This window comes from Xenopus tropicalis, chromosome 6 (genome assembly GCF_000004195.4).
Source record: "Xenopus tropicalis strain Nigerian chromosome 6, UCB_Xtro_10.0, whole genome shotgun sequence".
NCBI classification, from domain to species: Eukaryota; Metazoa; Chordata; class Amphibia; order Anura; family Pipidae; genus Xenopus; species Xenopus tropicalis.
Window position 1 is genome coordinate 48,460,677 of NC_030682.2, and position 25,358 is coordinate 48,486,034.

The following is a 25,358-nucleotide window of genomic DNA, read 5'->3' on the forward strand; positions in this document are numbered from 1 at the left end:
TTCATAGCTTCCTGCTTGCAGTCTAGCCGTTATAGCTCAGATTACTATATTCTAGAAGTACAGCCATGTCACAATCATGTAGCATATTTCAAGTAAAAAAATAGCACTTCACCAATTCTTGCTGTGCCATGCTTGCTTTATTGTGCCAATTTAACTGGTTGTACAAGCATTTCACAGCAAGAACTGGTGAAGTGCTATGATTTTCCTTGAAGTATACTTCACCTCTGTCCACTCACCTATAATGTAAAATGCTTCTGAAGGTGTAAAGAACCCCCCAGGGCAGAAAGGTTTTCTGAAGGAATATTGGCCACATAGGGGCTGTAACTGCATCAATCACATTTGAATGCCACATCTAGAATAAGTAAAGACTCTGCAGTGTATGAACATTCAAAGTGCACTGAAACACAATAATACTGAGTAGGTTTCGCAAGCACAACCACGCTCATGCTGATGTTGTCTTACAGCAAAGCAATCTACTCCTGGTTACAAAGCTGGGGGAATACATTTAACAGATAAAAGGCATAGGGAGCGTTATGTATAATGGCATAAATATCTAGACTGAGATTTAAAAGAGACTCTGGCACTTAAAGTGCAGTGGCCCAAAAGCCCCTCAGCAGCCCCTTTGGCATTTACCAGACAAAGGGGCTGATTTACTAATCCACGAATTCGAATCCGAATGGGAAAAATTCAGATTGGAAACGAACATTTTGCGACTTTTTAGTATTTTTTGTGATTTTTTTCGTCGCCGTTACGACTTTATCATAAATTGTCGTGACTTTTTCCTAGCTGTTATGACTTGTGCGAAAAGTCGCGACTTTTTTGTAGCCGTTACGATTTGCTCGTACATTTTTTCGTATTGAGCGCTCGTAACCGGCGGGCAAAACTTTCAGACTTTGCATGATTTTGGAAGCCTCCCATAGGACTCAATGGCACTCTGCAGCTCCAACCAGGCCCAAGGAAAGTCACGATACTGAAGCGTGAATGAATCCGAGACTTTCGTACTCGGCGCGAAGGCTACGAAAAAGTCGCGATAATTCGTGCAAGTCGTAGCGCTACGAAAAAGTTGCAACATTTTGCGAAACAGTCGTAACGGCTACGAAAAAGTCGCGACGATTTACGAAAAAAATCGCAAAATACTGATCATTACGAAAAAACCGCATTCGGACGCCTTCCGACCGTTCGTGGATTAGTAAATCAGCCCCTATACACTGCCAGTAGGAGCCTGGTGGCATCTCGCCCATAGACTTGCCACTAGGACTGTATTTCACCAGCCCGGACGATAAAAAAGACGCTTCATGCCAATTTGATTAACAGGGAACAAAGATAAATATTCCAGTAAAGGTGGCAACTATACCCATATAACACAGTTGGAGATATGGCCATATTGACTCTTTCTGCTTATTAGTTTTTGTGCAGGGGCTCTTTAAAACTGGACACCCGAAATCAACATTTTTTCATTACAGCTTTTTTTTTATCATGAAACTATTCTCAGGAGAAAAACAAACCTTCGAATTTCTATTGTAACATCAATGTTCCTATACTGGCACCAGCAACCTACAACACGTCTATTCCAGCGATAAATATTGTAGAAAGAAGCGCACACACAACTAACTCTTCCTTGTTCTGCCCACCTCTGCTCTAAACCTAACCCAAGCGCCGTTCTATCTACTGCACACTAGGAGGCCACGCCCTAGGGGCGTTCCAAATCGCTTGTCCCCGGAAGTAGTTAGTCACATGGCGAGGCGGGGTATGGTGACCGTGGAAGGTGACAGGCATGCCTTTGGTGCTTCGCTTCCTTGTGTAACTATGTGCTAGCATCATCCAAGCGAGTCTTTATAGCAAGTCATTTTGAGTTTTATTTTACGTTCCTCACCATGGATTCTGCTAAGTCGGGTAAGCACTGTAGAAAAGTGTGTGCTTATGTACTTACAAATATGATTCTTTCGTATTACAATAAAGCCCTGTTTTGTGTTCTTGTGTTTCTGTTTAAACCTGATGTTCCGCAGTGAGTTTGTTACGTTGTTGATTCTCAACACGTATCCTGAATGCGTTCGTTTTGGGACTTGGCAGCCTGTTTGATTTCATTTCCCACATATATTTTGTAGATTTATATATGTTAAAACCAGATTAGGGGATGCATGGGGTGTAATTTGCAAGTATTTGTGTTAAATTGCACAAGCACTGTTACCCAATCAGGGCTTTGCTTTCATTTTCCAACTTGCTGACAGTTCAAAGCTAATTGCATGTGATTGGCAAGTGCTACTTAAAGGAACCGTAACACCAAAAATGAAAGTTTTTTAAATCAATTAAAATATAATGCACTGTTGCCCTGCACTGGTTGTGTTTTTGCTACAGTAACGCTAATATAGTTTATATAAATAAGCTGGTGTGTAGCCATGGGGGCAGCCATTCAAGCTGGAAAAAAGGAGAAAAGGCACAGGTTACATAGCAGATAACAGATAAGTTCTGTAGAATACAATAGTGTTTTATCTGTTATCTGCTATGTGCCTGTGCCTTTTCTCCTTTGAATGGCTGCCTCCATTGCTACAGAGCAACTTTGTTTATATAAGTTTCTTATATAAACAAAGTTGCTGTGCAGGGCAGCAGTACATTATATTCTAATTACTTTCATACACTTTCATTTTTTGGCATTACTGTTCCTTTAATGAGGCCAAGGCATACACTTTGATTACAAAAGTCCCCTTTCTGTATTTAAGTCTGAAATAATGCAAATCCTATTAAATATTTGTAAATGTTCGGTGGATAAGTGATGCCCTTCACAATGCATCATGGTTCCTGTGATTTAGTATATTATAAATATTTATTGCAACCTAGAAGAAGCAAGGTAGATTTAAAGGAGAACTAAAGTCTAGCAAAAGAAGTAGGTTAGAAATATTGTACATTGTGTTTTGGTCTTCTGTATCTGCTCATGGCAACCACAGCCCTTTAGCAGGTAAGAACTGTGAATCTGAAGATGTCCCAGTCTTTTCTGCTGATTCCCTGCACATGCTCTGTGCTGCTGTCACTTACTGAGTTTAAGGACTTACTCACAATATACACACAACACACTATAAGGCTACATAATTACTACAGATTATAACTACATGGCAACTCTGAAACCTGTGCAATTAGCATCAGAATCTAATAATCAGCATTGTAGCATAAAATTATATTACATGCCAACCTCATTTTCTGCTTGATAATTTGCGACAATGATTATACTTAGCTCCTCAGCAGCTACTCAGAGCCCACTAAGCATGTAAGTGTTGCAGACATTTTCCAGGATGGTGACCCCCTGTGTACTGGATCATTGCCGCAAACATGCTGAAAACTTTGGGCTGGTACAATAAGTTCAGTATATAAAATATGGCATTTGTATAGCCATATTCATTATTAGGGTTTAGTTCTCCTTTAAGAAAGGGCTTACATAAAGTTCTCTTATGAGAAATACATTTTCTATTGGGTGTATTATGGATATATGCTTATTTTAAGTAGCAAAATGTAATAATGTGTTAAAATTGTTTGTCTTTCTGTTCTCTTTAAATCAAATAAAGGTCATGCATTCCCCACCACATTTCTCGCTTAAACCAACACGAAAAGATGAGAAAATGATTTTATATTGTGTAAAAATAAGAATGTGCCAGTGCATTATACTCCTCTAAATATAGAAGGGATGGGCTAAAAAAAGTTGTGCTTTGAATTGACTTATTGAAAATGTCTTCCAAAGACCCTACTAGTCCCACCCATCTGTTTCACTTCTTGCTTCCTCCTTTTCTAGACTGTGCAGGGCAGCTTGCGGCACTTGGGACTTAAGCCAAAACAGCAATGAATGTGTAGATATCAAACCCATTCCTTGCTTGAGTAAAAAATACCACATCAGTCTTGAACTGTGGTAAATGGAAGGACACCATGCTTCTGACTCCTCCACGATCATCCAGTAGGGCTGTAGGAAGAGTGTCACACCTGACGCGTTTCGCCATGTAGGCTTCTTCAGGTGTCTTGACACTGTCACACCTTTATGTTTTTTTAAAGGAGAAGGAAAGGCTAATAAAGAGTTAATCTCAAGCTGCAGGCATACCCTCAGTTCTCTCAATAGTGCCCTTAAGTCTCCCTATATTTCTCCCATTCAGATGATCAGAAGCCTCCTAGGAAAAATAATGCTGAGCTCTGTAAAGAAAGCTCTCATAATGCCTCTCTCCTGCACCAAGACCAGGACCAGTGTACATGCGTAGTTTGTAAGACTATGAGGAAGCTTCCTGCTGATTGGCTCAGATCACACATTCCTAAGGGAGGGGCGCAGGAGAGAGGAGAGAGCTGCACTTGGCACTTGCACTGTAGGATAGGATCAGCGACTAGGTGGACCTGATAAGGAACATAAGCCTGTGTTTGCTTGAATAAATGCAAGGCTGAAACTGGCTATCCTCCTCATACTGTGCTTCTGGCAGGGATAGTTAGGACACGACCATCCTTAACTAAAATACAGTCGGGGACCATAGCAGATCTATAGGGAGCTCCATTAAAGGGGCAATTTTTGAAGATAATGATAATTTTTAGCTCAAAGCTAAACTAGCACCATATAGTATTCATTATTTCTTGCAAATGGGGGGGTTGTCAATTATGGTGTATATCTCATATTAACTCATATTCTTTAAAATGTGGTTAATGTATTTTAAGACGTTTAGTCAAAGGAGAAAACCATCAATTTAAGTGAATTCTGTGTTTCATTTGTATGCATAACATGTTGTTTATATGTTTATTTCTAGGTTTGTAACCTTAGTTGCTTCGTTTTTGTTAGTTTCTCTTTATTATGTATTGCTATTTTATTTGTGCTCAGTGCTCTCCACTGTTAATTAAACATAGCAAGTCTCATGAAACTGGCACCCTAGTTTGGAGCCTAAGGCATAGCAATGCTAATTAAGTGATCTATTAACAGCCATGAGTATCTAAAGTGGGTTTTCTTCTTATAAGGCCGAAACACAATTTAGAAACTTCAGTTCTTTCTACTTCAGCACACTTGCCACTTTCCCACACACCAGTTGAAGATGGCAAACGGAATATTCACTTAGTACATTCACTCCTGAATCACTTCCTTGTAGGTAGTATCACTGGTAGAAGGACCCACAGCAGTGCTCTTCTTTGGGATCTTTCTGTCTCTGTCAGCCCCTACATTGGCGGCGGATGTTTAGGTCACTGACCAATCTGCTGTCCTTGGTAGAGCTTGTCGCTGTTCGCTGAATACCTTTTTCTGTACTCACATCTATACTTAAAAATGTCTACGCAAGACCCAGCCTGTATATCTAACTATTGCCCCGTCTCTCTCTTGCTTCTGGCCTCTAAACTCCTGGAATGTCTTGGCTTTTTTTTGCATCACTTACTTTCTGTGAACCCAGAATCTTCTGAACCCTACGCTGTCTGGTTTTTGACCTGCACACTCCACTGAGATGGTCTTATAACTGATGCAAATTGTCTTGAGACTGCTAAGGCCAAAGGACCCTACTCTATTCTAATTCTCCTGCACTTATCCTTTGTTTTTTAAATGGCTGACCACTGCATTTGGGTGCAAATTATCTGTTCACTTAGCATCTGGAATTCCTACCTTTCTAATTGCTCCTTCATTGTTGCTTTCGATAACAAATTTTCTTCCCCAGTTCAGCTTAATTTGGCCCTCTGTTGTTCTGCCTATATGCTCTTTCTGTAGGGGACCTTAATTCTTAATTTGGCCTTAATATCACATATATGCAGATGATTTAGACAACCTAGACAACTTAGACAACCTCTTTTATTAAACTCTGACACTCATACTCAGATCTCTAAAGGTCTCCTTGTCATTTCCTGCTGAATGTACCAATACCACCTCATATTGAACATAGCTAAAACTGATCTCATTGTCTTCCCACCCAAATCTGTCCCTTCACCATCTTTTATCATTACTATTGATGGCATGACTATTAGTCCCATTCATTCAGCATGCTGCCTGGGGGTTATCTTGAAACAGTACCTTTCCTTTTGTAACCATGTTAATGCCACTGCAGTGCTAAAGACTAATGTATGGCCTTATCCAATCCTGTTTAGTCTACTTCAATCTCCTACTTACCGGTTTCCCAGACTCTCACATCTCTCCCCTCTCTCTCCCCTGCAATAAAGCTTAATCTTAGCTACTTATTACCTTGCAGCTCTTTGTATCAGGAATCCATTCCCAGAATTCCTCTGTAGGGAACACTCTCTAAATCTCTTCAAAAAGAAAGTCAGATCCCATTTTTGGAGCACAGCAGCATGTGGCTGGTCCTGGCACTTAAAGGACCAATGCCCAAACCTTTGTACCCTCTCCCTTTTGTGTTTGTGTGTTAAACACCCGCTTAGACAGTAAGTAAGTAAGTTCTAAGGGGCAGAGACCTCCTTCCTACTGTGTCTTTTAGCATAGGGCACATAATCAATGTACAGTTATGCTTATTTATTATTATGCTTGTTATTTGTTATTATGCTTGTCCTCCCTGTGCATACTTTTCTACTCTGTAAAACTGTTTAGTGCTACGTATTCATATAGCAATTTATAAACCTACTTTTAGGTTACTCTGCCTAAGTTACTCTGACACTATCCACCACTGCAGTAAGTGGAGTGCAAAAAGGGCTAAAACCTGGATTTCTCTCCCTTTTATGGACAAAAATCCTACCTAAAACCCCTTGGCAATAAGGATTTCCCTCTTCCAGCACCCCACCCGCTATATACAGACCATATCCGGAGCCAACTATTATAGGGATTTTATTAGTAAGGAAATTACAAAATCCTTAGACTTAAATGGGCATCAGTACATTTTAAAGCCATTGCACCCTGCCTCTAAGTCCAGGAATGTTCAGAGAGACTGAGGTTTGGTGGTTGTGATGAAACCATATAAAACTTGAATTAACTGAGAAATGTATTAACACTGCAAAGTTATGCAAGTTATACAGCATATAGGGTGTTAAACTAAAGAAGATTGCTGCTTCCTTATTACCTTACTTCATAAGATCTATAATAGTAATGAGTAATGCTCATTATTCATTTTTGCAGCTCCCCATCTTGGATCTCTTTAGGGAATCTTTTGGGTGCCATGGCGCTGCGCATGCTTGGTATGCTTTCAGCTGCTGTTGAGAAGCTTAAATTAGGGTAATCAGAAACCACCAAAACATCAACACAGGTGACAACTGGCTAGGTATAGACATTAACTAATATTGTGACAATCTATGTAACCCTATGACCCATATTCACAAATGTAAAGAATTCCCCAATGTGGCTAGGGAATGTATTATTTATATGCATAAGGAAGAAAATGGTTTAGGATGCTGCAATGACAAGATATCTTTACCCTTTAGGACCTTCCTAGTCCTCTTCATCTACCTTGATTCTATATTTGCTATAACTCTCACACTTAGCATGTCTTTGCTGAAATGAAAAGGTAAATGATAAAAAAAATATATATACGTTTTATTTTTGCAAGATTTCTCAACATATGCAGTTTATTGGTGGTATATTGCTTGTGGGTATACTGAAGCAATAACTGGTTCTTGTTTAATTCTTTTATGTTCCTGCTAGAGCTAAATATTCATAGCTATGTTTAGGATTTATCTAATCAACACATTCAACACAAATTAACCTAGCATTAGATTTTGCTAATGTATTTTTTTTTTTTTTAGCTATGTAAGCAATTTATATGCAAGTATAGTTTTGAAGTTAAGAACCCCCGTGTTATAGGGATATGGCTGCAATTGGAGTCTAAAATATACAAATTAATGGATCTAGGTCACTTTGCAACCATATTTTGTGGAAAATCTCATTTGCCTGCAAGACCACTTCAGTGCCAATTCAGGCATTATTGGCACAAAAGTATGATTTTTTAAAAATGCATGCGTTTCTCAGGATTGCTTCCACCTCAGAGGTGCTTGAAACACCAAAGTTGTATCATTTAGACTGATCTTTCCACAGATAGTCAAGGAATCAATTTAGTTTGCCAAGATTATTTAGAATACAGGCCTGGCTCATGGTCTAAAGTAGGACCAAGACACTTATCCATTTACAGCTTACTCAGCCACAGGAGAGCTCATTTCTCTATATCATCTGTCATCAGATGGGGCAGGATGGTGCAAGTTCTAAAAGCCTTTATCTGGCCAGGTTGCTTCCAGGATGAGATAAGGTTGGTTAGGAACAGGTGTAGATAAGAGAATCTCGTACCCGTGCATCTAAGGGCAGTGACAAACAGGGAGACTAGTCGCGCCGCAACAAATCTCCGTTGTCGCAGGCTAATCTCCCCTCAATGCCATCTCACCAGCTAGAATGTAAATCACTGGTGGGATCGCATACCATACCTGATGCACTCTTACCTGCCCATACCTGATGCACTCTTACCTTCCAGTTTGTGCCTGTATGTTACCCAACCACTTAGATTGTAAGCTCTACGGGGCAGGGACCTCCTTCCCACTGTGTCTCATACCACATGGCACTTATATATATATATATATATATACATATATGTATTTATTGTATTTTTTTATTATATCACTCGTCCTCCCTGTGTGTAATTTTGTATTCTGTAAGACTGTACAGCACTGCGTACCCTTGTGGCGCTTTATAAATAAAGTTATACATACATACATACGCGTCGCTGCGATGTCCTGCAGTCGCCCAACTTTGGGTGACTGTGGGACAGTCAGCAACTCGTATGCAATCCCACCAGCGATTTACATTCTAGCCGTTGGGATGGCATTGCGGGGAGATTTGTCGCCCGTTACAGTGGAGATTTGTCGTGGCGCGACTAATCTCCCCATGTGTCACTGCCCTAATGCATGGTATATGACTTGTTCAATTGAGGCAGGGAGGTGTTTATCTCCCTTTTTGTCCTACTTAATGATGAGGTAATTTAAAGCTCTAAGTTACCTAAGGCATAGACTTAATTACCTATTCAAATAACAGTGGCTCTTCTTTGTATAAAAGTGAGCAGAGGCAATTCAAGTAAACTTCTTCCGTTCTTTCCTGGACATACATACCAGTGAAAAATAGGTACAGCAACTGTCACCATTAGTTTAGATGTATATAGATGCTTCAGCAGCTGCCAGTTCTGCCTACATATCATAGCAACCTCTACCATTCTCTTCTAATTAAACATAATCTTATTCTTCTTTATGGCTTAGTTAGGCACTAAGAACTCAGGCATCCATTGATGCTAATCTGTAAAGTCTGCCCCAAGTCTTTACCAAGAGTTTTACTTTTTATTCCTCGTTTTGCTTCCTTACTTGTTTTTAGACTGAGATTTTTGGCCCATTCTAAAGGCCAACCTACCCACATCATTTTTGATGTTTGATGTCTGTAGCAGTGTATGTAGTACAACACTTCAATCACATTTAACTGTCCTTAGTAGAAACAATGCTGGAAATCAGCATAATTTTGACATTCCTTGCTTACTGATGCCCCTTCATACATACAGGACTGCTGAAAAATTCTGGCACTTTATTAATGTATTAGTATTACATGTGTTGTAGTCTTTGATGGATAATCTTGTTTGAGTCATTTCGTATTTGTGTCATATACCATTGTATCATTATTCTTTGCTACCACATTATGAGGATGAAGAGTCTTAAGGCAAAATAATGCCTAACAAATTCAGCTAGTGAAGAAGGTGAAAATTGATTCCTACACAATGAGAGAATAATGAGACTTAAGCTTTAGTTCTTTTCTCGTTTCGTGTTTTTTTTTATTTTTATTTTACATGAATATGAATTTAAAACAGATGCATCTAAAACTTTCCATATGTAAGAAATGCAGATGCTACAACTTTATACTGTCGAATTAAGGAACAAATGCACTATTTTATTGCAGAAGATCAATTTCTGCGGCATGTGGAAAAAGATGTTCTTATTCCAAAGATCATGAGAGAGAAGGCAAGAGTGTTGTGTTCTGATAAAGTAGAAGGTAAGCCATACTTTCAAGAACTGACTTTTATTTTTTAGTTACATGATTTTTTCCTTCTGCATTTTGTCCATCTTAATGTACAGAAAAGGTTTTATAGAAATAAATATAGAAAAAATCAGTAGGTTAAACATTTGTTATGAGAGTTTTTTTTAAACACTATATTTAATACCAGGAACTGGGGTTTATTTCTACAAAATCAAGATGTTTATACATAATGGGCAGTAAATATATATGTGCCATCTTTCCCTAGTGAGTGCTTTTTTAATTCTTTTGTAAACCATTTTATTTTCTCTATTATTTCTTTGTGTGAAGGCCTAATTTTCACTTTTTATAATGGTTTATTGTTCATGTTGATTTTAACTCCAGAGGGAATGTTTAAACATATGACAGATTCTACCCCTCCCCTTTAGTTAACGGACTGGATGTAATTAGAAAACTTTATTTTAAAAGGCTCTTTTGAATAATTAACAGCTTTTTAATTCAACATATTATACATGATATATTTCTGGGTAATGTATTTCTGAATAGTTTGTAAATTGCTTATATGTTAAATTTCTTACATATTTCAAGTAATACTGTCATGGGAAAACATGTTTTTTTCAAAACGCATCAATTAATAGACCTTCTCCAGCAAAATCCTGCATTGAAATCTGTTTTTCAAAAGCACAAACAGATTTTTTTTTATATTCACTTTTGAAATTTCACAGGGTGCCACAACCATGTGACCCTGTGCTCTGATAAACTTCAGTCACACTTTACTGCAGAGATGCAAGTTGGAGTGATGGGAACAATGGGAAGAGAGCAAGATAGCAGCTCCCAGTAGATATCAGAATAGCACTCAGTAGTAAGAAATCCAAGTCCAGCTTGGGACTCCTCCAGTTACATGGGAGTAGGAGAAACAATAGGTTACCTGAAAGTACTTCTAATATGTAGCGCTGGCTCTTTCTGAAAGCTCGGAATCAGGCACAATGCACTGAGATGGCTGCCTACACACCAATATTACTAAAAAAAAAAAAAAATAGATTTGTTGGTTCAAAAATAACATTTTAAATGGTAGAGTGAATTATTTGCTATATAAACAGTGTAATTTAGAAATAAAAAGTATACCATAAAAATCATGACAGTATCCCTTTAAATAGTAAGTTTCACACTAACAATAGTACAAATCCTTATTACAAGTAGTACAATTTATAGGAAATGCCAAAGTGTTTCAAAAAATGTTGTTTTAAACCACCCATTTCCCCCCTACACCTATTCTTCCTAGGGCTTACAATGATATTTAGTAGAAATGATTGTCCACACTATTCCTTCAGGCATGCCTCTGTTGAAACCAGGCCAGTGTCAACCATGGTTTCAATAACATGAATGTGTTCAGTACATCACCCAATGGTGAAGAACCTTTGTGTCCCCTGAAGGAGACAGTGGTTAAAGACCAAAATATTTTTTATGTGTCAAAAAACAAATTTGAATTAAATTGTGTTCTTCTAGGTCTCAACTCCAGAGGGTGAATTTCAGTTACACCTAGTTCTATAAAATGGCCATGATTATAACAGACAGTCTTAAGATATGATGTAACCACATTTGAAAAGTTTTAGATACCTGGGAATATAAAAATGTGGCCATTGTGTCTAATCTGATCAATTTCTAATCATTTTCCAATTGGAATAAAAGTGAGGTTGTACCTTGAAACTTATAACTATCTAAATAAATTATGTATATCATATGATATTTTTACTAACATTGTTTTTTTATTGGCCTTGTATGATAAACCTGAAAACTATAGCAGTATTAGCATTCTGTACCAAGAGAAAATGTGCAAGCCTGCTGGTAAAGGAAGGGCTGGTCACTACAACCCCTGTCTGCCCTAAAGTAAATTTAGGGCATCGGAAAGGGACCCTTGTCAAACCAAGACCATGCCCCAAAACACTTAACATTGTAATATGGGCTTTCTGTCAATGGAGCCTAATATGAGCAAAACTGACTAAATCCAATGGACCATTAGGGGAGACTGTCCAAAGAGCAGTAATGCAAGACAGCACTCAGAAGCAAGGGAGTAAGTCTAAAGAGGTGTAATGAGGAAAACAACAAGAGAAGCCTGTTTTAAGATCTGTCAACGAATTTGAGTTATATATTCATGGATTGTGAAAGGTATTTATAATAATATTCAGTAGCTTGATTGTTTTACCCACCAAGGTCCATCTGTCATCACTCCATTTACTGGAGGGCATTGGCAATCAAAACACTTGTGTGTGTGGGCAAACCCAAGTTATTCTTAAAAAGAGTGCTGTGTTAAAGAACATGATCTTTTCAGTTCAGTTCATAGTCCAATAACTTCCCAAAGCAGCCTTAAATTATTTGCTGTTATCAATGCTTGATATTGGTCACATGACAAATAAGTATTTTCAAAATGAGGGTATTTTTTAGGCGTAACTAGTTTGTTGATTAAACAGAAAACAGTAAGATCTTTGGGACTGAGAGTGCACTCAAGTCAGGTAGGTTAGTTCTTAAGAACTGTAATAAAGCAAAATTAAAGATGAACTAAAGCTTAATAAAAAAGCAGGGAATATATGCTGCACAGTGTTTTAGGCTTCTGTACAAACCCAAGTCAACCACAGCAGTTTCAATCAGTGCCTTCAAATATGCCCCCAGTAGCTTCCCACATTCTTTTCATCTGATTTAATGCACATGCTCTGTGCTGCTGTCACTTACCTGTGCTAAGGGTCGGATTTATGACGGCTTAATGGTTTCAGCTCCAGCAATTGTACTGTACATAAACCCCCCCGAGGGGAAAAAGTTTGTGGAGTTTGTTTTATGATTTCTTAAACCGGCCCTTCCTGTATATAAAGAAGTAACAACACACAGCAGCACACTGGTGATTAGTAATTCAGATTCTCATTAGGTGACAGCTCAAAACCAGTGCAATTTTCATTAGAATTTAAAGGAACAGTAACACCAAAAAATGAAAGTGTATAAATATAATTAATATATTATGTACTATTGCCCTGCACTGGTAAAAGCTGTGTGTTTGCTTCATAAACACTACTACAGTTTATATAAATACCCTGCTGTGTAGCCATGGGGGCAGCCATTTAAACTGAAAAAAAGGAGAAAAGGCACAGGTTACTAAGCAGATAACAGATAAGTAGCATAGATTACCATTGTATTCTACACAGTTTATCTGTTATCTTTTTATGTAACCTGTGTCTTTTCTCCTTTTTTTAATTTAAATGGCTGCCCCCATGGCTACACAACAGCTATTTCTATTAACTACAGTAGTCTTTCTGAAGCAAACACAAAACTTTTACCAGTGCAGGGCAACAGTACATTATATAGCAATAAACAAAAGATCCGGCTACAATTTCATTACTGCTGTACACCTGGTATTTACTACCTCTATTCAAATAAACCTACAAAATTTCATTTGGTGCCTTTTTGCAATTAAAATATAACCTTTAATTTAATCAGTTTAAAAATAGGGAGTAATCACTCCTTCATAAAATCGGATCCACAATTACTAAGAGAAAAAAATCAATGATTCATTAAAAACAATTCTTTATGAGTGCGGAGTTTATATTTATATTATTCTCATTAGAAAATTGCCCCGATGTTCCCAACAGTTCATCTCATATTCAGGCCAATTTACTATTAATTCCAACAATTTTAAATAAATTCATTCCACCACTCAAGGTGCCTATATTTAGTTCTATAGCTGCTCACAGTATAGGGGAAACCACTTCTTTTAAGTCAGAACGCACAGTCAACAGAAAGTCACAGGTTAGGGGTCTATCAGGGGTTAGGAAAGCTAGCAATTAGGCGAGGTATATAGTTACCCGAATTATCTACACAGCCTGGTCCCTATCCCCCAATTCGCTGCCCTACAGCTTTCTCCCTCCCCCAGGCTGTGTACCCAACTCAGATTCGTATTAAACAATTTACAGCACAGTTTTTTACTGCTAAATAATGGCGATGCCTGTTCTGTTCCAAATAAACAAGCATCCACGTGGCATCTCAATCACGCCACCACCAATATAAACTGCACAACATCCAGTCCCCTAATCGGCATTTGCTAGCCGCACTGTAACCACTTTCCTCCCCACTCCCCCAACCTCGCGTATCTGCGCCGTTCCCCCTCGAGCTAAACTAAGGCGCGCTTAGTTTGACGTCACTAAGCTGCGCCCATCCAGACAGAACTACAGGCGCCCATTCCTAAGGTCCGCCCAACGCGTTTCGTCACAAGCATGTGACTTCATCAGGGGCTATATACCTCGCCTAATTGCTAGCTTTCCTAACCCCTGATAGACCCCTAACCTGTGACTTTCTGTTGACTGTGCGTTCTGACTTAAAAGAAGTGGTTTCCCCTATACTGTGAGCAGCTATAGAACTAAATATAGGCACCTTGAGTGGTGGAATGAATTTATTTAAAATTGTTGGAATTAATAGTAAATTGGCCTGAATATGAGATGAACTGTTGGGAACATCGGGGCAATTTTCTAATGAGAATAATATAAATATAAACTCCGCACTCATAAAGAATTGTTTTTAATGAATCATTGATTTTTTTCTCTTAGTAATTGTGGATCCGATTTTATGAAGGAGTGATTACTCCCTATTTTTAAACTGATTAAATTAAAGGTTATATTTTAATTGCAAAAAGGCACCAAATGAAATTTTGTAGGTTTATTTCAACAGTACATTATATTTTAATTATTTTAAAACATTTTTATTTTTTAGTGTTACTGTTCCTTTAATAGTCAGCCCTGTAGTATCAACATCTATGAATGGCAAATCCCTGCTTGATGATTCACAATGATCCCTAAACCTAGCTTCTCAACAGCTGCCCAGAGCACACTGAGCATGTTCAGTGTCACTGACACTTCTAAAACAAATTCAAGATGGTGCGTTAACCATATTGGTTTTTAGGGTTTGGTTCTCCTTTAATGGAAATAAAACATAGCCCCTGGTAAATTTGTCTGCTGCCAAAGGAGTGGATGTGTCCTTTGCACCAGACATGCTAACCATATAACTGCACTTATTTTGGGGTGAGCATTATCATATGGCGATCCAAGTTAAAGGATTACTGTCATGGGAAAACAAGTTTTTTGGTTTTTTTTACCGCATCAGTTAATAGAGCTTCTTCAGCAGAATCCTGCATTGAAATCCGTTTTTTCCAAATTTCATCTGGGGCTAGCCATAGTCTTCTTTTCCAGGATGCCAAAGTCATGTGACCTGTGCTCTGATAAACTTCAGTCACACTTTACTTTTACTGCTGTGCTGCAAGCTGGAGTGAGATCACCCCCCTCCAAGCAGACGATCAGCAGAACAATGGGAAGGGAGCAAGAAGCAGATCCCAGTAGATATCAGAATAGCACTCAATTGTAAGAAATCCAAGTCCAGCTTGGGACTCCTCCAGTAACATGGGAGCAGGAGAAACAATAGGTTACTTGTGTAGCACTGGCTCTTTCTAAAGGCTCAGACTGAGGCACAATGCACTGAGATGGCTGCCTACACAGCAATATTACAGCTAAAAAAAATACATTTGTTGGTTCAAGATTAACATTTTAAACTGTAGAGTGAATTATTTGCTATGTCATTTTTTGAGAAAACAACATTGAATATTTTGCATAAAAATAGCACAAAATTCAAAACTTTTGTATCAACTTATGATTACAAATTATCATGACTCTTAATAAACACATCATTGTTTGAATTGTTTTATTCAAAAAAAAACTCCCAGGAGCTAATGTGATTTTTAAAACCAAAAAAATCTGATTTTTAGTATATCTGCCAAAAAAAAAAAAAAAATGTAAAAATACACCATCTTAAAGCTGTAGAAGTCAATGGGAGCTGTCTTGTAACCAAATTGTAACAATCTGGTTTTAGAGTTTTTTTTTCCATTCATAAATGCACAGAATTTCGTGTTCTTTTCATTATTCTTTTGTAGCATTTTAATTTGTTTGTGCTTTTTATATTCAGATCAAATTTATTAAATGACTAGAGATTCATGTTTTTAGTGGAAATTTGTTTATTTGTGGTTTAAATAAAAGGCACTAAAATTGCACCAGAGCAGTAACCCATAGCAACCAATAAGATGTTTGCATTTAAACATGTGACCAGTGGGTTACTACACCTGGGCAAACATGGTGCTGTTTATTACATAACCCCATAGAACCACTAAAATCAGATTGTTGATAAATGTGCCTCTAAGTAATCTGTGCCATTTTAGCTTTATTTGCTGAATGTTGCATCTAGTAGACTGCGGGAGGCACTGTGCTGGGCTGAAAACTGAATTTTTACGTGCTATTGATGTCAAAGAAGAATTGGCTTCATCTTATCTACAGCTTTTAACGTGGTAAAACCACAAAAATGGCTTATGCATAAAATATATTTGATATTAGTAGGAGCAGCTGGGTTTAGTCCAGCACTTTCACTGCAGTGTGCAAAATATAATTTCAGAGTGAACTTTTATTCCATTTGATTTCCAATGTCATCTCAACCCAGCTTATCAGAAGAATTAAGCTAAAGAGCTAGCATCACCATTACTCTGCTTGTAGGGAGTTTTTTTTAAGGGAATGGAGCAGCTTTTCTAAGGACAAAAAGAAATGAAATCACTTTCAATGAAAGAAACAGGGCTCATTAGAGCCACCAACAGCAGTTATTGACAGCTACACTTCCTATTAACAAGGAGCATTTAACTAAGAGTTTGGCTGTTGGATCCTTGGAGTTGATCTCATTTGCTAGCATTAATTAGTTTCTTTTGAGCATGGACACTTGGTGCTCACAGCTATAGATCTGGAGAACTAATTGGGATGGAGAATTGAACAGAATGTGGTAAAGCATTAACCTTCAACCATAACCAGCTGGGGCTGGGATAAAGACTGCACTGCCCAAATGCTCCTATTCAGGTATAGAGTACCCTAATGAATATCAATTTCAACAAGCTGACATTTGGAACCAGTCATTCATCTACCGAATTACATTTTTATATTCACAGTCTGCATATCACATATACTATTGTGGATATGCTTTCTAAAGAATAGTGAATACGTTGCACTTGTTTCTTTTGGAATTAAGTCCTTCAACAATATATTAATTATGTTTATTCCTAAATGATGGGGGTTAACAGTAGTGTAAAGCTAAGCTATAATTTCCACCCCCCAAATCAATAAATAGACCCTGTGGACACAGAAATGGCCTGTCTGTAATAATCCATCCCTTTGGAAAACTCCCTTCTTCATGGGCATTATGAAATTGAGATTTTACCAAGGCATTTTGGAGTGCAATGGTAAAGGCAATGTCAGAGAACTTGGTATCCATCAAAGATCAGGGGCCATCCATCAGGACAATAACAGAAGCACACATTAAAAAAGCAAACAGGGTTGGTTAAAGACAACAGGGAACAGGGGTTCAGATGTAAATCCTGTTAAACATTAATGGAGAGATCTGAAAACTGGAGTTAGGAGAATGCATCCCTCAAATCTGTGAAGACTGGAGCAGGTAGTTATAGTGGTCCTTCAGTCCTGTGTATAGTGTTCAGCAGGTGCAAGACACTCCGGTAGGAATAAATCAGAGTTGTTACCCAAGTTGCTTCGGGAACAGTGCTTTCATTCTTCACTGTTTAAAAGTAAAGTAAGAAGCTTGCACTCATTTCAGAGAAAAAGAAGACATTTAAAAGTGATTTTTTGAAAGTTTGTATGTACAAATATAGTGTGGAGTACAGCTATACAAAATACAGAAAACCGAATGCCTGCCAAAAGGCACCCTGGGAGTGCATTAATATGTATTAATAAATTATCCTTTATGCAACAAATCCCCCAGAAGTGACAATTAAAGCAATTAACAAGTCTTCAATTACATTCAGGGTTGGACTGGGCCGCCAGGAAAAAACCCAGTGGGCCCCAGCGGCCCAGACCCGATGCCTGTTGCTGCTCCCCTGACGCGTTTCACTTATGCACACTCAGGAGGTGGCCCCTGCTGGGGTTTAGTCAGGTGCGGTGGGGGATGTGGCAGGCGGGGGCACCTTGGGGGGTGCGGGGCCCCTGGATGGTAGCCCCGGTGGCCCCTGCAACCCCCAGTCTGACTTATTACATTTGGAAGTGGGCTCTGTTAACATTCTTGCTGTGAACATCTTATTGCACTGTTAAAAATAGGTTAAATAAACATGCATGAGCCAAGGTTACTAACGCTAAGGGCAAGGGCACACGGTGCATATATCCGCTTCTCTCAGCCCTGTGTTTTTCAGTCAGGCTAAGAGAAGCGAATCCACTTTCCTACACTGCACCATGTGCCTGCACTAAAAACTACAGTAACCACCTGAGTGGCACTCAGGTGGGATCGGAGGTCGTCTTGATCCACTATTTAGTGATGGGCTGTGTGCTCCCTCAGAGATAATATGACCAGAAATAATGCAGCTCTAACTGTAACAGTAAGAAGTATGAAAGCAAAAGCCAGAACTCTGCCCATTTATTGGCTGTTGTGGCCTAGCATGTATGTGCCTTGGCTTGTTTGTGTGCACTGTGAATCCTGTGATCCCAGGAGGCGGCCCTTAATTCTCAAAATAGCAATTTTCTATTTAGGAGTACCCAATAGCAAATACTACTGAAAAAGTATAATTTTATGAAATAGTAAAATACGGCCCTCAGGGTCGGAACTAGGGGTTGGCAGAAAAGGCACCTGCCTAGGGCACGACGATGAAGGGACAGTAATCAGGTACTTCTGTTCCCTACCCCTAGTCTGTGCTCTTTTGTCACTGTGTACTGCCCCCTTGATGTCACCTTGCATGTGCGTGTGTGTGTGCGCACTTGGTGGGTGGCTTCGTGGCCGAGGTGGCTGCCTGGGTTGCCTAGGGCGCCCAGCCTCTAATGGCCCTGCCTGAAAGCAGAAATAAAGAGGGAAACTTTATTTATGGCAGTACAGATGCTTCACGTCTAATTTTATAATAATGAAAACATTCAGTATTTTAAACTTTAAGTTAAATTTAAGCAGTCCTGTTTCTTTAAGAGATCCCTTAAGTTGTGCAGTCTTGCAGTGGCAGTGTATTGCTGCTATCTCCGAAACATCCTGTTTTATTTATTTATTTTGGCCACCAAATTAATGACTTTGTTCCAGCTCCCAATATTTAGATTAATCTCATTCTTGTATATACCCGTGCGCAAATTAGAATAATTCTTTAATCAGCTGTGCTATGCATACTCTAACCGGATAGCGTTTGCAGAACGCACCCTCCTCATGTAGGCAGGCATGTTATTATTTATGAAAGTGATTTAAAAGTAAAATCAGAAATATTGATTTCTACTTGACTGGACAGTTGATTTACTTTGAATATCAGCCTCATCCTAATCAGGTAAGAATTAATTAAGTCAGATATTTTAGATATTCAGTCATGTCAACTGAACCGCGATCAATCTAGGCCTGGTTGGCATCTGTAATACGTCGCAAATACCAAGTAGCTTGTGCGCTTCAGTATGGAGTAATGCAGTGCAATATGTGATATACTCTGACTGCTGATCCTCTTACCTTCGTGGCTCATTAATTGCACCTACTAAAGCTTCTCTGAGCACTTGCACAGACTATGTTTGGGAGTTACAACCTAATCAGCCTTGATCTGACACCAAATTAAAGATATGCTAGCTTTGTCATGAAATTGCTTTTGGAATCTGCTTTTTGCATCCTTTACAGGTTTTGCAGCTAGGTTACAAGCATTTAACTGTCTGTATGCTGAAAAATGGCCTATGGGTTCAGTACAGAGTTGCAGTCTCCGCTGATGATAATGCTGGTGAATGTGTAGATGGTATTTGAACAAGCTGAGCAATAGGCCGGCATGGGAACTTGTCCTTAGAAAGTGAGAGGCCTCTGCTGTGCGCCTACAGCTGTTCAGCCGACTCTACCTCGGATGCTCTTTGTTTAATGCCTGCAAATCATATCACTGCTCAGCATGCAGAATAATAAATAAATAAGAGTAGCCCTCCCTATTCATAGCAAACACTTCCATTTATCTGAAGAGTGTGATCACAATATCTGAAGTGTTGCGATAATATACATGTGAGATGACACCTCAGTAGGGTCAGCTATTAAGAAGAAGAATTGTAAAGAAGTTTTTAGCTGCAACCAGGGCACAGCAGAGAGTTCCACTGCGCGCTCTATATGTTGTGTTTGTTTTTAACAAATCGGTGTGATGTCTCGGTGGCAATGCAGTCACTAGAACTCATATGTCTTCTGCAGTGCATAGAAATGTATCGATAGTCATTCTGGTGCCAAATATTTTATCTATATATGTAAAAGGATTCCGATTGAATGGTTTATTTCTGTAAATATGGAGCCTGTGTCAAAAGTGTTTGAACGTGGTTATTTTATAGAGGGTTCATGGTAGATTACATAGGATCCTCTGGCCATAACAGCATAGTTGGATAGTTTTGACTGGTTTAAAAAGATGGATTTTCATGACTCTCAAAAACGGCTTAATCCAGCCTGCTAGGTTTTGTCATGTATAGTAACAGAAAGCACTTAAAAAGTCCACTATTGAAATGGTGAAAATAAAAAGGAACCAAAAATGTTAGATCCTTTTTGATTGGAGCTCTATTTCACAGTTCTGGTGAGCATAAAGGAAACTCTGGCTTGGTAGTAGACATAAGAGAAAATAGAAAAACTGCAATAGTGCAAATATCATTATTAGCTGAACTTTACTACCTAAGTCAGTGTACTTAGATAAGCCAAAAGACAGTGTGGCATATAGAATGAGTATGGGCAGCTCTACATGTTTGGTGAGGGCCAACCAATGTCCTGTGGTACTTTGGCCAGTCTTACCAAGAGTCATGTTATTCATTAAGAATGATAGCATTTAAAGGAAAAAGAAAGGTAAAGTCACTTGGGGGTGCCAAAATGTTAGGCACCCCCAAGTGACTTTAACCGCCTACCTTTTACCCCGGGCTGGTGCCGCTGTCAGGAGAAAACAGCACCAGCCCGGGGTAGCTGCCGGCGCTTCCTCCTTCCGGCTTCGCTGCGCGCGCATGCGCAGTAGAGTGAAAAGCCGAACTTAAACATTTAAGTCGGCTTTTTCGCTCTACTGTGCATGCCCGGCCACCGGCAGTTTAGGAAGTGGAAAGCGGAAGGAGGAAGCGCTGCGCTCCAGGTGCCCCGGGCTGGTGCTATTTTCTCCTAACAGGGGCACCAGCCCGGGGTACAAGGTAAGCAGTTAAAGTCACTTGGGGGTGCTTAACATTTTGGCACCCCCAAGTGACTTTGCCTTTCCTTCCCCTTTAAATAAGTTTTACCCGCAACCTGCTTTCCAGCATTCATACTTGACAGGGATCACCTGACTGTGACTGGGAGAGTTTAAACATGAAGCTGGTTACTGCTATTGTGTTAATTATAGTAAAAGGTGGGAGTGTAAAGATGGTGTGACAAAATTTGTGACACAATCCTTCCAGCTTCTTTTTTACCACTGGTTCTTTGGGGCCTGGTGATACTTCACTGCCCTGCTCTGTAATGCCTTCATGGTGTTACTACACAGTACAACTAAGAGACTGCAAAAACCGTAATCTAGAAATTTTAGCAACCCAGTGGCAATGGATCTGATTTACTAACATGGCTAAATTGCACCTGAACAATTGTAAATAGCAACCAATCAACAATTCATTTGGATCCATATTATACAAGTTAAGGTGGCCATACACGGTGCAATCTGCTTGCTTGCCGAAGTCACTAAATTAGCAGATTGCTTCCTGATATGCCCACCTAAGGTGGGTGATATTGAGCTAATGTAATCGTTTGGCCCTAGGGTCAATACACAGCAATCTGTAATATATCGATATATATCGGCTATATGAAATACAACATATACTATTTCTTTTCATGTGAGTGTGGTTGGTATGTGTCTGTGTATGTGCCCTTGTCCAGAGAAACCACAGAAACAATGTGGCATGAGAAATGGCAGCTTGAGCCGCTTTTTTCACCCAGAATAGTTTTTCTTCTGCTTTTCTTCTAAGGTGTGAGGCAGCAGCTACTAATAGCTTTAACCACCAGAACAGAAATTTGCTTTTTGTACACCCTCCTTACAGTATTTTTCCTTATAGTTTTAAGGGGAAGTTTACATTCACACTTATTAGGTTAGTAAAAGAGTGCTTTGTGGCCTGTATGATTTATGTTGCGTGACATTTTGCAAGTGCAATGTGACCTGGCAGATTTGCCCATTGCACTTCCATTTTAATTTACTATTAATTTGTTTAGCCTTAGAGTGTTCCCCCCCCTTTGTATAGGTGGCATTACTGTTGGAAAACCAAGAAAATGATAATGGCCCTATATAACATCAAAAAGTTTATACTGGCTGCGCTAGTACACAATAAAGGTAGAGAAGAAAAATAAATACATGTGTTAATACATATACAGGTATGGCATCCATTATCTAAAAACCCGCTACCCAGAAAGCTCTGAATTTCAAAAAGGCCATCTCCCATAGACTCCATTTTAATCATATAATTCACATGTTTTACATAATTAACTTTTTCATCCAGGTATAGCTCCATATAAAATATTAATTTACTGTGACACAAATGTGATTCATTCTTTCCTCTTGTGGATCAGTTGAATGCTACAGTACATGGAATTTATATGGGTAAAAGACTGAACTTGACATGTGTCTGTGCCTTTTTGTACCTGAGCTACAATGCTTTTGCAGCAGTACATAAAGCACAGACTTGCAATGCAGTGACAGGGAAAAAATGTAAGCCAGATGCCATAATGCAGTTATTTACTGCAGGTTGTTGTGTCTGAACTGCAGTATTGAACAATAAATTCAGTACCATGCTGGTTTGTGTATTTTTTTCCAGCTTTTACAAAATGTTGCAAGGAGAGTGGCCTCCTGATGGTGGTGAAATGCCGAAATGAAAACGCAGCGCTGAAGGAGTGCCTGACTCTTCAGTAAGTTGACTTTTCTGTTTTGATATTTATATATAATAGCCTTAAAAACTGTGCAAACATTGTATAAAGTATAATAATAAAATAAAAAATTTTGGTTTCCTTTAGTGCAAATATCATACATGATTTAAACATGATTATTAACTAGGGACAGTCTTGTAATTCAGATTGCCTCTCATGTGCTAGCCCAAATAAAAATCCTTAACCCTGTAACAGGAAAACCCTCTTTCTTTATGGTTAGTAGATAATAGGCCATATATACTAAACAGAAATATCTGTAAGATTCCTTCAGTTATTTCCAATAGGGGTAGTTAATGAAGAATTTGCATACATTAAAAGCAGCCCTGTCAGAAAGGAAACAGACTTAAATGACACCTATCAGGCTAACAGAGGCTGCACTATTCTGCATGCTTGTGTCCCAGAATGGCCGCCCACACCAGGAGCTCCCTCACAGAGCGGGCGGCATAGTGCCGGGGGTGGAGAATAGTCTCCCCCAGTTCAAATGCAAGCTCTATTATCCCACATCTCTGGTGGGGGGAAACAATTTTCCTCAATACGTACCCTGTACAGTGTTGCAGAAATAGTATTGGTATTGATATGGAAGTGGTAACTGAGGAGAATATTTAAGGCTACATGCTCTGCAGTGGGGGGAAATTGCCATCAAACAGAGGGGATCCCAGAAGACTAAAATTGCCTGGAAGCTATTCTCAGTAATAGCCTAAATTTATAATGACTTTCAGCCAATCACAGGAGCAAGTCACACTTTCCTGTCAAATAGTATTCTGGCCTTTCTCTTTGTTATTTAAGATTTTGCATATACACACCAGACAAATATAAAGGGAATATGATGAGATTGTGTAGTGGCCCCTGACATAGAGGCAAGCTGAAGTAAAGAGAGAGAGGCCACTGTTTAGGCACATAAAGCAACTATATATATACATATATACATACATACAACCCTACATATATTCTTTTCCAACTGATAATGCCAATATCACAGTGAAACTTAGGCAAAAAAGGCATAGCTACTAGCACTTAACACAGTGATGTACACACTCCTGGCTGATACTTATACACAGCACCTGGATCACTACTCCGCGTTCTTCACTTGCAACTATCTCTGGTTCCATGAGCAGGGAATTGGCAGCAGAAAGGAGGCAATTCAGTTACAGAACAGGAGAGTAAAGAACTGGAACTTGTAGGAGAGGGAATTCTTCTGTATTATATTTTACATGTGTATATATACATCTTTTATTTGGAAACTGATTATCCAGAAAGCTCCTAATTACCAGCTCCTGTCTATTAAAGCAAATGATTCTTCTCTGTAATAGTAAAACAGAACCTTGTACAGCACAAACTCAGCAAAAAAAATCCTATTGGGTTTAGTTTATGTTTAAAAGATTTTTTTTTAGCAAATATGTGGAGGCATTTTTTCTTTTTTTAAATCTTAACTTTCCAAGATGTATTATGCAACAAAACTGGGACAATTCCGAAACCGAAAACGCTTTATCTAAAACCTGTCGAGATCATGTCACAGTCAATGGCAGAAAGATCCCTTATGCAGAAAACCAGGTCCCAGGCATTTCAGATACAGGTATGGGACCTTTCTGGAGCCGGAACTTTCTGGATAACAGGTTTCTGGATAATGCATCCCAAACCTGTAAAAGATCCCAAACTTGTAATTCAAAATGGATTCCCTATAGATGTACTGCTGCTTCCTTATTGCCATTGTGTTGTATTCTTATTCCCAAAGCTACAAAGATCCGGCTTTATATGAAGAATGCAAGCAGGAATATTTAAAAGAAAGGGAAGAGTTTCAAAAAACAGGAATCTCGTCAAAGAAAAGGCAAGAGAAAGTGCCAAATAGTATATAATCAAACTGTCTTCTCCTGAGTGTTTCCCCATTTCTAGTTTCTTATAATAAATGTTTCTTTTGTAAAAAAAAAGTTCTGTTTATCTGCTGCTTTTATTCTCGGCTTCTATATCCGCATTGAATTATTTTTGTTTCAAATAGGCAGGAACTCATTTAGGCAAATACCATGATGATATCTATATAGAAGTGTTTGCTGTAAGAGTTCTACGTGCCGCAGTATGGGGCAGGGCCGAGACACATACGGCCGAGCACCTTATTGGAATGTGTGGAAACTTCAGTACTTTTCCTGCCCCTTCATTTGATTTCAGTTTGCTAAAGTATTGTGGCTATATATTTTAGCCGTGCTCCCATAGTTGTGTCTGTGGACATGGGAGGGTACAAAGAGAAGACTGCAGCTTTAAGTTGCACACCAGAGTAGAAGACTGCTTTGTGTAAGTGCAGATATACAGTAAGGGACATACAGTATTAAGGCATAGGAATGGTAGCTTATCTGAAAGTGTGTGCAAAGATGGAGTTGATATCTATATATGACAACTGTTTCACAGAGCACTATGGGAAATGTAGTGTTTGGGGAAATGGATGGAGTAGGTTTACCCCTTCCCCTATTACACCGATTTATAGCGAGTGTGTAACACA

General features: G+C 38.9%; 1 protein-coding gene across 1 annotated transcript; it reads left to right on the plus strand.

The window, feature by feature from the left end:
- The first annotated feature begins 1,800 nt into the window (after positions 1–1,800).
- cmc1 (C-x(9)-C motif containing 1) lies at positions 1,801–24,795 on the plus strand. The gene is made up of 4 exons (NM_001114070.1): positions 1,801–1,893; positions 9,848–9,940; positions 22,762–22,852; positions 24,603–24,795. The coding sequence occupies exons 1-4, from the start codon at positions 1,875–1,877 to the stop codon at positions 24,721–24,723; spliced, it is 324 nt and encodes a 107-aa protein (NP_001107542.1). The 5' UTR covers positions 1,801–1,874; the 3' UTR covers positions 24,724–24,795.
- The last annotated feature ends 563 nt before the right edge of the window (positions 24,796–25,358 follow it).